Source organism: Myotis brandtii, unplaced genomic scaffold, assembly GCF_000412655.1.
Source record: "Myotis brandtii unplaced genomic scaffold, ASM41265v1 scaffold670, whole genome shotgun sequence".
NCBI lineage: Eukaryota > Metazoa > Chordata > Mammalia > Chiroptera > Vespertilionidae > Myotis > Myotis brandtii.
The window spans coordinates 3,269,887-3,282,232 of record NW_005370611.1 but is presented as its reverse complement, the minus strand read 5'-3'; the positions used below and the strand labels follow the sequence as shown (position 1 = coordinate 3,282,232).

General features: G+C 45.0%; 1 protein-coding gene and 1 pseudogene across 5 annotated transcripts in view; one reads left to right on the top strand and one right to left on the bottom strand.

Moving 5' to 3' along the window:
* The first annotated feature begins 15 nt into the window (after window positions 1-15).
* The window catches only part of CIRH1A (cirrhosis, autosomal recessive 1A (cirhin)), a 30,064-nt gene continuing 17,733 nt past the window's right edge, over window positions 16-12,346 (top strand). For all 5 annotated transcript variants that reach the window (XM_014529161.1, XM_005881207.2, XM_014529159.1 and 2 more), the window contains exons 1-6: window positions 16-221; window positions 1,062-1,222; window positions 5,123-5,314; window positions 6,217-6,301; window positions 8,536-8,625; window positions 10,821-11,032. In XM_014529161.1, the coding sequence (XP_014384647.1) occupies window positions 1,064-1,222; window positions 5,123-5,314; window positions 6,217-6,301; window positions 8,536-8,625; window positions 10,821-11,032 (738 nt within the window). In that variant the 5' untranslated portion in view covers window positions 16-221; window positions 1,062-1,063. The remainder of the gene's footprint in view (window positions 222-1,061; window positions 1,223-5,122; window positions 5,315-6,216; window positions 6,302-8,535; window positions 8,626-10,820; window positions 11,033-12,346) is intronic.
* On the bottom strand, window positions 3,850-4,308 carry LOC102241714 (annotated as a pseudogene).

Genomic DNA, 12,346 nt, shown 5'->3' with positions numbered 1-12,346 from the left:
TCGGTCGAAGCCACGTGGAGCCCCTCGGTTCCCTGGTGTCGAGGGCGGGTGGGGGCTACTTCGTAGGTCCCCGGAGATGAAAGGGGCGGTGGAGACCTCGTGCGCGCTTCAGACTCCCTCTTGGCCGGGCCGGGCCCGACACCCGTTTTGTGTTCTCGGGTTCCTAACCTTGAAGGGAGACGGGTAAGGGGTCAGCCAGGCCCGGCCCCTGCCCTTTCCGAGTGCGTACGTTGGCGGGGTTGGGGGCGGGGGTTGGAGGGGTAGTTGACAGATGCCGGACCAAGTCCGGTCGCTTCCCCGATCGGGAGCTCTGGGCTCTGCCCGCCCCGTCAGTACCACCTTCAAGTCTGTGACCTGCAGCCTTCGCCTGCGGTGGAGTTAGGAAGAAGTGCTTGCTAAGATGCAGGTTCCTAGCGTCTGCCCTCCACGCCCAGAAATTGCAATTCTGGAGCTGTATGGAGTGCATTTCTAAAAACCATTTCTTCAAGGTGCTTTCGATGCGGGAGTTCTGCAGACCCGACTCTGAGAGGCCGGCTTGGGCTCTCAGCGTTTCTTGCCTCTGCGGAGGGTCTCGGTGCTTACTGTCTCCGTTCCCAGCATCCGCCAGTGTCATTACCCTCCGAGAAGCCTCACGCCCCAGAGGGGAAGAAGGACCTCAGTTCTTTCTTCCTGGAATTCAGCTGGTCCGCTCCAGCGTCTCCCTCGGACTCTCCCATGACAGAATGATACTGTGTTCAGTCTTTTGCCCTAAGATCACATGTTAGATTCTCACCCCTCTTTTCCATACTACTTCCCTCAGGCAGTTGTCAGGATTGTTAGACGTCTGGGTGATGCTCTATATGTTGATCTTTTAACATTTTTGCAAAAGAATCTTGAGCGTCTGGAGATTGTTTGATAGATTCTTGTGTGGGGCATGAAAATATCACTAGTTAGATCCGTAGACATGAACTTGAGTGAGATATAGTTGGAGTCTTCCATCCAGAGCAGTGATAATAAGGAACAATACTGCAGTTAACATTTTACAAACATGACTCTTTTTTTTTTCTTCTCCCCTCCCTTAGGAATGGGTGAATTTAAAGTCCATCGAGTTCGTTTCTTTAATTATGTTCCATCAGGGATCCGCTGTGTGGCTTACAATAACCAGTCAAACAGATTGGCTGTTTCAAGAACAGATGGCACTGTGGAAATATATAACTTGTCAGCAAACTACTTTCAGGAGAAAGTAAGTCATTTGGAAGCCTGATTTGGTGTTTCTGATAATTTTCTTCTTAAGTTCGGTTCTACAAAAATTTGTATGTCTTTTGTAGCCAGAGATCAAAAGAAAGTGACTCTGAACGCTCTCTGGAGTTGTTTTGAACTATGTACCTTCTGCAGCATGCGATTTCTTGTCTGACTGATGAGAGAAGCTCCGCGTTTTGATGTGTTATGTTGGTTAGAAAGAGCCTGCCTAGGAATTGTGGCAGCTCACTGTCATTTGGAAACTGAGGTTTGCTCGTTCTTTTGGGCACAAGAAGGAAAATTGTCGAGACCATTGCTTTATATCAGTCTCCACACTGTTGCAGCTTTGGTAAGGTGGCATTTCCTGCTGGGGGTGTCAGTACCAATTTCAGGAAAAATCATGAAACATTTTAATGTCAGAAACTTTGGTGAGGTGATAGCAGGAAGTAGATTCCTAAGTTGGCCCGTCAGAGAATGTAGACTTACATCCCTATATTTGGGAGTAAAGGAGATTGTAAATGAGGTAAAATTCCAGTTGGATGTAGAGGGATGTGACGGCAGCATTTTTTTTCAAAGGCACTGATTACTGATTTCTGGTGCAACATATAATTCCATTCACATTTATTGAGTGTCTTACATACCCTGGGCATCATGATATAAGTGGATAGATAGGTAAATGAATGAATTTAGTCCCCAGCAGCCTAGTACTTGGAATGTAGGCACTCTGTAAAAGTTTCTAAATGAATGAGTGGCAAATATTAGGCATTAAAACAAATGTCAGATGCCCTCAGGGAGTTCAAAGTCTAGTTAAATTTTATATAAAACTAAGTACAGGCATAGAATCTTAGTAGAGAGATAACTTACTCTGATGAGGTGGGTTTAGGAATCTTGGAAAAGAATGACATTGAGCTGATCCCTGAAGAACTAATAGGAGTTAAAAAATTACTGGTGACCACAACTGGTTCTTAGTGTGAACAAACATGCTGTGGTACATGCTTGTTGCATCCTGTGTTTTTCTTGTCATTTATGACAGCTGTGATTATATAATAATTTGTATATTTGTTTAATGTCTTCGCCACTGAACTTCAAATTTTATGAAAGCAGGGACCATGTCAGTGATGTTCATGACTATATTTCCAGCATTTAGCAAGTATCTAGGACAAAGCCACTGCTGAATTAATTCTTACTGAATGAATTACGTCAACCATTTGTTACTCAGTGTCTCTTATTCTCTCATCTGTTTTTCCAACAATTAAGTAATGCAATCTAGTCTTCTGCTTTCTTTCCCTACTATTTAAGGTTGCTTAGCTCTGTTAGTTACGCTCAGAACAAGAAAAAATTGTATCTCTCAGAGTGAAAAGAATAGGGATTAGGGATAGGGAGACCAACATTCTCTTCATGTCATTGACTGACACTTTGGGCAAGCCACTTCACCCACAAGTACTTTGGCCCTTTCAAATTCAGATAGGAAAAAATTTTTCTTACCCCGTCTCTTTTGTGTCAAGCAAATAAAAGAATAAAATGTCTTGATAGAGATGAAACTTTTTGAATGCTAAGACAGCACTTAGAAATCTGAGACTTGAATGAACGGCTGGAGTGAACTGCATTAGTTTATCTTTTATTTTTTAAACAGCTTTGTACAGGTAAAATGGACACAATAAGTAGCATGTATTTAAAGTATATAAATTAATAACTTTTGACATACACACACACGCTTTGAAACCATCACCCAATCAAGATAGTTGCATTGATTTTTTTAAAATTAGATACTTCAAATACAATTGGATGCAAATTTTATTCTACTGAAAAGGTGTTTGTTTTTTTCCATAAGCCAAACTGTATCCAACTTTATTAAAGATACTTTTCATAAACAATCATGGTATTTCAGGCAGGACATGGGCAGACAGTCCTTAACAGTATACAACAACTTTCAAACTCCCTTCTTCAGTGAACTACCAAAATCAGAAAGCCACTATAAAACCCAGTGAAGTCTTCATCTGATGCTCTGAACAGGAAAAGTTTAGAGTGAGGGTTGACATTTCACATTAAGCATGTTGTTTAACAACTTTTCACAAGCCGACCCTGACTTTCAGGAAATGAAATGAAAATGGCAGAGAATGTCAATCTGTATTTCCACAATCTAAAAAGAAACTGCTGCTCTTTTGAGGGACTCCATCTCAATGGTGACACTGGAAAGTCCAGATTGCCCAGCATACTGGAAATCAGTTTGGGTCAGGTCCCCATAGGTCTCTGGGCTTAAGAGAGCCAAAGTCTATGCTTAAAGTGGAGAAGGAGAAAAGGACATAAAAACGAATTTTAGTTTTCCCACACAACAAGGTGTTGGTGCCAATATGGCTAGTGTGTGTCAACATCAAGAGATACCTCCTCCCAGGAACCAAGAGGAAGTTTCTCAAAACTAGAAGGGAAAGGTATTCCCCTCCATGTCAGTCCAGCTTTGGAGACATTCTCTTAGTACTATATGTCCTTCCCCCCAAAAATAGCAATAAAGTGTTTTGTGTGCATAGCTTATATAGCTTAAAAAAAAAAGTAAGACAAAATTCTCCATTTTTATAAAACTTGATAAAAAATAGTATTTCAAACTGTACAGTCACCTGAATACACAGTTATCAAAAATGCACACACTTCACTTGGCATCTTCAGCACCTTCAGCTTTCTGTGCCTGTCTGTTCTGGCATCTCCATTTTCTGCAGGGTTATTCCCATCTTTGCCAGCATCAGCTTTCCCTTTTCCCTTTCGGTACCTTCTCTCCCTTCTTTGCAGGGGCCTTTTTAGTCTTGGGCTCTGGCTTTGGAGGAGCAGGTTCAGCTGATAACCTGGCGGATCTTCTCTGTGGTTCCTCCTTCGCCTTGGCTTTATCTCCTTTAGCATCCCCTTCAGCCTTTCTCTTGGGCATGATGGCGATGGTGGCGGGACGTTGGAACAGGATGCAGGGATGCAGCAGCGCACGGGCTTTGCTTGGTCCAGGGGTCTGATCTCGCTTCCTCACACTGCTAGGGCTCCAGGGGGTTTATAAAGTTTTGATAGCGCTGGGAGCCCCGGACCAGTTCCTACTGAAAAGGTTTTGCAGAATAAGTTCTACTAAAAGAAACAAAACCAACTGTAGAAATAACTAAAACACAATCCTGGAAAAAAATGAAAATGTCAATAGCCATGATCTTCTGATAGCACAAAATCCCACACCTGTTATTTCTAGGGAAGTATTGTATTTTATTTTTTACATTTTTATTCATTGATTTGAGAGAGAGGAAGAGTGAAACATCGATTTGTTGTCCCACTTATTTATGCATTCATTGGTTGCTTTAAATATATATATATGTTTTTATTGATTTGAGAGAGAGAGGAAGGTAGAGGGCTAGAGAGAGAGAAACATCGATTGGCTGCCTCCTGCATGCCCCTTACTGGGGATCAAGCTTGCAAATCGACCTCTTGGTTCATGGATCAGTGCTCAATGACTGAGCCACACTGGCAGGGCTGGTTGCTTCATGTGTGTATCCTCACCTGGGATTGAACCCGCAACCTTGGTGTATCGGGACAATGCTCTGAGTTACCTAGCTAGGGCTGGGGAAGTATTTTCTTTTTTAAAAATATATATGTTTATTGATTTCAGAGAGAAAGGGAGAGGGGTAGAGAGATAGGAACATCAATGATGAGAGAAAATCATTGATCGGCTGCCTCCTGCACATCCCCCACTGGGGATCAAGCCAGCAATCCAGGAATGTGCCCTTGACAGGAATCGAACCTGGGACCCTTCAGTCCGCAGGCTGATGCTCTATCACTGAGCCAAACCAGCCAGGGCTTATTTTTCACCATGTTGCCTGTGACCACTCAATGCTGGTAGATGATGAACTCATGATGGGTTGTTGAAGTTATGGTGTTTCTGTAGTTTTTCCCAGGTCATGAGTCTCGAGCTACTGAAGCTTTGTGTTGGGCAAAAGGACAGCGACTCTTTAGTGCTGGACTCAACGGAGAGATTATCGAGTATGATTTGCAGGCCTTAAACATCAAGTATTCTATGGATGCCTTCGGAGGACCCATTTGGAGCATGGCTGCCAGCCCCAGTGACTCTCAACTTTTGGTAAGTACACAACTATTGGTAATTTAAACCAAGATTCCTCTTGTGCCCACTTAAAACTTCTTCCCTGTGTTCACAGGAAGGTAGATTAAAGTTATGTTACGCTATATAGCAATTCCGATCTGAGTTAGATTTCAGCAACCCCAGGATAGGATTGGAGTTGCCATTGGGGATTAACAATCCCTTGTCCTTTTGCATCCTTTCTGTTTTTACTTTTGACCTCGTTTATTCATTTATGAAATGAGAGGGTTAGTTTGGTTTCCCAAACTTTGTTCTTTGGAATTGGGAGCTGTAGAGACTTGTTTTGTTGTGTTTTACGATGAATTTCATTTCAGAATATAGCATATTAAATTCTTTTGTAGAGTCTCAGTGCACTAATGCATATTAAAAATTCCTAGGTCCTTCCACCAGTTAACTTGCGCAACTGTGTTTCACCACAGTGATTCTCAAAGTTGTTTGAGCACAGACTGAGAAGACTGCTCCCCCAACCATTAACATTAGAATGGGTGCTTTCAGAGGTTGAATCTTTTGTGATAAGACCACTGTTTTCTTCTGGTTTGCACTAATTTGTACAATATCTTGATACGTCTCTGTTTAGATTATATAGTTACTAGGTCTTTCATTTAGTGCATGGGTCTCTAGTAGAGATGCCCTGTGAAACCCTACTTCTATTCTATGTCCTGTGCAGGAATTGGGCCACTACTTAGCCTGCTTTCTTGTCAGGACATAAAGGCTGCCAAGAATATACAATCAGTTTCTTGGTGCCAGGACTTTTTTCTCTCACCAACTATTTTTCAGAGCAAGTGATTGCTTTCGGGAAGAAATGTATATATTTATAAATAAATATGTTAGTTAAAAATGTAAAATGTTATATTCTCTATTTTCTATCTCCTCTCCCCTAATAGGTTGGTTGTGAAGATGGATCTGTGAAACTATTTCAAATCAACCCAGACAAAATCCAGTTTGAAAGAAATTTTGATCTGCAGAAAAGTAAGGGTCATTTCTGGTGGGGCTGTGAATAGCCTTAGCAAGTAGTTATGTTTCTGTGCCACTAGCGATGGGATAGTTCCCCATGGGTCCAGGTAATATTTTAACTACTAGAGGACCAATGCACGAAATTCGTGCAAGAGTAGGCCTTCCTTCCCCCAGCGGCCGGCACCAGCTTCCCTCTGGCACCCGGGAACTGGGCTTCCCTCTGGCCGCCGGCAGTCACCTGGGACCTGTACTTCCCTACCAGCCCCAGCTTCATCCAGAAGGTCATCTGGAAGTATGTCCAGTCTAATTAGCATATTATGCTTTTATTATTATAGACTAGAGGCCCGGTGCATGAAATTCATGCACTCGGGGCGGAGGGGGGGTCCCCTCGGCCCAGCCTGCACTCTCTTACAGTCCAGGAGGCAGGAGAGGCTCCCACCACCACTGCTGCGCTCACCACCTGTGAGCCCGGCTTCTGGCTGAGCACCGCTCCCCCTGGTGGTCAGTGCATGTCATAGGGAGCGGTTGAGCGGCCTTAGCATATCATTAGCATATTACACTTTGATTGGTTGAACAGACAACCAGACAACTGGACACTTAGCATATTAGGCATTTATTATATAGGATATACTAACTCTGTCTGAGTACAGGGTATGTACTAGAAGCCATCTCCAGCTCAGGCTTTCTCCATTGTATAGCATAGTTGTGATTGCTTGGTTAAGTGAAAATAGAGAAAACCAGAAATATAAAATAGAAAAGCTAGTGTTTCTCTATAAGTTGATTTGTTAATTCTCACTTAAATTTGTGATGTTTCAACAAGTTGCATCAAGTCCGGAAACCAGAATTTCATCTTTAGGATCTGTGGTTCTTTTTTATTGCTGTTAATCCTCACCCGAGGTATTTTTCCATTGATTTTTTTTTTTTTTTTTAAGAGAGAGAGGGGAAGGGGGGGCAAAGACGGAGAGAAACATCGATGTGAGAGAGACACATCGATTGGTTGCCTCCTACATGCTCCCTGACCAGGGTCAGGGATCAAGCTTGCAACTGAAGTACGTATCCTTTTTATTTTTTCTTTCTGAGGTATGTACCCTTGACCAGAATTGAACCCAGGACCCTTCAGTCTGAAGGCCAACACTCTACCCACTGAACCAAACAGGCTAGGGCAGAGCTGTGGTTCATAATCCTGCTGTGCATTCAAATTGAACGGGGGAGTTCTGTAAATAATTGCCCATGTTTGAACTTCATCTGGACCAATTGATACTGACCTGTAAAGTAGGGGTTGGCAAAATTTAGGCTTTATAGGTCAAACCATTTCCGCCAACTCTGTTGTGGCACAAAAATAGCCATAGATAATACTTAAACAAATGGGCATGGCCATGCTCCGTTAAACTTTACTTTCAAAAAGTGGCGGGCCTCATTTGGCCTTAAGGCCATAGTTTTCTTACTCCCCTTCTAGCAAATAGTAACTGTCCCATGTATTCTTTGTATCCATTAGTACTATTTATTCTCTGCTACTCAGATTCATATTTGGTTATTTTTAATACCTTTGGGGTGTTCTTTTTAAATTACAAAGGTGATCCAGTGCTTGTTAAAAATTTCATATGTTTAGCTAAGTATGAAAGAGAAAATAAGTATCTCATTCCCCTATGTAGACAACATTTTGAGATTAATCTTCTAGACTTTTTAAAATATTCATATAAACAAATACACAGGAGTGCCTGAACCTGTTTTCACTTGTTACATCACAGGCATCTGTCAGTCTTGCCAGTCTGCGTGGCATAGCATTTTATGGTGTTCATAATTTATTTAGTCAAACTCCAACTGATGGATAGTAATTATTTTTTTACTACTATGACCAGTGGTGCAGTGAATATTTTTATATACATGTTTTTGGGCATTCATGCAAGTATTTCTCTTTGATTAATTCCCCGTGCAATTACTGGGCCAAACATGCACATTTACATTTTGTTAGGCTACTACCAGGTCACCCTCAAAAGGTTGTGCTTCTTTACACGCCCATCAACCATTTATACATTATTAAAGTTAGTATCAAATACTTCATTATGGATCCCAGGGCAAAGTTGTTCCTCATCTGTTATAAACCATTTCTTCACAAGAGTGCAGTAAGTAGTGGGAGCTAAGACTAGAGAACACTAGCCCCGTAGATAATTGTGGAGGGAGAACTCAGTTACCTTTTGCTGTATATTTATGTGTTTGTCACTTTCTTTTTTTATTGTTCAACTCCCAAGGTCGCATCCTGAGTCTCAGCTGGAATCCCTCTGGTACCCACATTGCAGCTGGCTCCATAGACTACATTAGTGTGTTTGATGTCAAATCAGGTGACTTTTTCTCAATTCATTTGGGATGTGGGTCTTGTTTGTCAGATTCACATTTCTGACAAACTGGAGTTCTTGTTATGTTTTCAATGATGTTTAGCCCTAACCTCCTTAATCTTCTGGGATGTTCACCATGAATTTCAGTCCTTTCTTGGATTACTAATCCTGCTTTGGGAGGAATCTTGGTTTTTCTATGGGATGCAGTATTTTTTTTTAAAATAGGTTTTTATTTATTTTAGAGAAAAAGGAAGGGAGAAGGGGAGAGAGAGAGAGAAACATCAATTGACTGCCTCCTGCACACCCCCTACAGGGACCGAGCCCAAAACCTAGGCATGTGCCCTGACTGAGAATCAACCAGTGACCTCTCAGAGCATGGGACAACACTCTACCATTTCAGCCACACTGGTCAGGGAGGGATGCAGAATATTTGTGTGTGTGTGTGTGTGTACTTGCTGGAACCAACTTCCCGCAGTCCCTCCCCGGCCGGCCACACCTGGGGCGGTGCCAAGGCTCGAAGGGCATCTGCGGAGTGAGTGGGGTCCCTCCAGCAGGTGGGGTTCCTCAGCCTGGCCTGTGGAAATTGGGCCGACACTGGCAGTCTGACATCCCCCAAGGGGTCCCGGAGAGCAAGAGGGCACTCTACAAAGTTGCTGTCGCTCGGCAGCTCCTGCATTGAGCGTCTGCCCCCTGGTGGTCAGTGCACGTCATACCTACCGGCCGGTCAGCCAATCAGCCAGTTGCTTAGCCTTTTATATATATAGATATATAGACTAGGGGCCAGTGCACGAATTCGTGCACATTGAACTGTTTGCTGCGAGGCTACAGTGGGCACAGGAGTGGGTCTCAGCCCATCCTCCGCACCCCCGCCATGGCCCCCGGTACCCTGTCTGCCGGCAGCCCCGCTCCTGCTGCCGCCACTCCCATGTGCTGATGACACCAGCCCCGCTAGCACCTGCTGATGGTGCGGAGCTATTGGGGCCGCCGACATCAGCAGGTGCGAGCTGTGGCTGCTGCCCCGATTGCCCCTCGGGAGCAGGAGGAGGTGGAGAAGCCCTCAGGGGCGATTGGGGCCAGCAGGTGTGAGCGGTGGCTCCTGCGCCGGCAGCAGGTGTGAGCGCCAGGCGGGACCTCGGCTCACAGGAGCAAAGAATTTTCAGTAACCACCAGAGGCTCACCCCGATGACAGTGACCAGTGCCCCACCTTGGTCTGGTGCCCCTGCTCACCTGCTCCACTATCCCGCTGCTGCCGATGCCCGCCATGTTCCGTGTGTGCCCGCTGGTGGTCAGCGCACGTCATAGTGACCGGTTGTTTGGTTCTGCCATTCAGTCTATTTGCATATTAGGGTTTTATATTCCATATAGTATTCCCACCCTCAATTGTGCCTATGTCCCTCTTCAGAGAATAGGTCTCTAGTCTTTTGTTGAGGTGGGGTTTTATGGCATTGCCTGGATTTTTACTTAGGGGAAGGAATCTGAGGGATCTACAAGTTTCTTAAACTTACTTTCATTCCGTTCCTCCTTTTAGTCCCACTTTCTTCCTCTGTTTCTAGAGCAGCCGTGGGCAAACTACGGCCCGCGGGCCGGATCCGGCCCGTTTGAAATGAATAAAACTAAAAAAAAAAAAGACCGTACCCTTTTATGTAATGATGTTTACTTTGAATTTATATTAGTTCACACAAACACTCCATCCATGCTTTTGTTCCGGCCCTCCGGTCCAGTTTAAGAACCCATTGTGGCCCTCGAGTCAAAAAGTTTGCCCACCCCTGTTCTAGAGTATCTGGGGTCACCAGCTCCTGACTTTTCTGAGGATCCCAGGGTGAAGTCAGGTGACTTCTTGGCTTTCCCCACTGCTGACTTGGTACTTAGTTTCAGGGCTCTGCTAAGCCAGTTACAACTCTACACATTCTCATAAATTGTCACTGTCTCTATCCCAGGGGGTTTGGAAAAGAGCAAAGTGTAATGGTTGTGTGCAATTGGCTAGTTTTAAGTGAAGTCTCTTTTCCATTTCACCCCCACCCCTCCAGCAAATTTCTGTTCCTTCCCTGTCCCCACCCCCCTCTCTCATCTTTAGGCAACCATTTTGGTGTTGAGAGACTGAGTTCACCATAAGTAGTATATATTGGATGTGGTCTGTGCTCGGGTAGCTAACCTAACATGTCTACCACATCGTTCAAATGTGGACTTTTCTTATTTTTCAGGGAGCGCTATTCATAAGATGCTCGTGGATAGGCAGTATATGGGTGTGTCTAAGCGGAAGTGTATCATATGGGGTGTGGCCTTCTTGTCCGATGGCACTGTCATCAGTGTGGACTCTGCTGGGAAGGTGCAGTTCTGGGACTCAGCTACTGGGACGCTTGTGAAGACCCATCTCGTTGCAAACGCTGACGTGCAGTCCATTGCTGTCTCTGATGTGAGTATGGCTCCTGTGTTGAGCAGTCTGGGGGAAGATAGAGAAGGCCCTGGCATTGTTGCACCACAAACACTGTTCCCTGGCTCTGAACGTTGCCCTGGAGGAAGATGAGTTTAGGAAAATCCATCTGAAAAGCCACATAATTTCCCTGAACTCTCTTATTCTCTTAGCAACTAGCTGGAGAATATTCTCTGAAGGATTGGTTAGCAGAGAGGTTTTCTTCAGGCTCCCCACCCCTAGTTAATATGTCTGACTGAAGACAGGGCACCGTGTGCTCAAAGAATCTCGAGAAGCAGTGTTTCCCGTCTCTGTACAACTGTTCTCCCGCTTCCTACCTTGGGAAATTAGAAGATAATTTTATAGTGATTTTTGACAATGTTCATTGTCTTCTCTTTGAATAAGACTTAAGCAGATTTGTATTGAACAGGTGTGCCTCTTTCCTTTTGGTAACCAGAGTGCTTAATCAGAAACGTTTGGGTATGTTAGCAGTGAGGTATAGAAGTAGCTTTGAGGTTTGTTACTACGTCCTTTATTTTTTTTGCCTTCTTAATTTGAGAATTGCTATCTTAAGGGTGAAAATCCAGTTTCTAGTGTAGAGATCACACATGTTTGCTTTCCTTGCCTATAAAATGTTTCTGTCCCATTTCACAGGTTTTCCGTGAGAACAATTTTGTGTGTATTAAAGCCCTGTAAAACATGTAGATGTCACCTATAAACTATAATCCTATATAATAAAGAGGGAATATGCAAAGTGACCGTCACTCCACCACAAAAATGGCTGCACCCACAAGGGAGGCCAAGTTCCCATAATGAGCCTTAACGAGCAATCAGCAGGGACCTGAGGCTGCGCCCTCCCTGCCCCCGTGGGGCTTGATAGGGGACCTCAGGCCATGCCCCCCACCCTGGTGCCAGGCCGGGGGACCTCAGGCCGTGCCCCCTACCCGGCAGGGCTTGACAGGGGACTTTAGGCCACACTCCCTGCCCAGCGGGGCTTGACAGGGGACCTCAGGCTGCACCTCCCACACCAGTGCCAGGCTTCTCCCCTCGCCTCGGGCCAGGGGACCTCAGGTCGTGACCCCTGCCCAGCAGGGCTTGACGGGGTACCTGAGGCTGTGCCCCCCCTCCCGGTGGGGTTTGATGGGGGACCTGAGGCTGTGCCCCCCTCTCGATGGGGTTTGATGGGGGACCTGAGGCTGTACCCCCCTCCCGACACTGGGCCATGGGACCTGAGGCTGCCCCATCCAGCAGGGCTTGACAGGGGATCTCAGGCCAAGTCCCCCACCTGGCGGGGCTTGACGGGGGACCTCAAGGCAC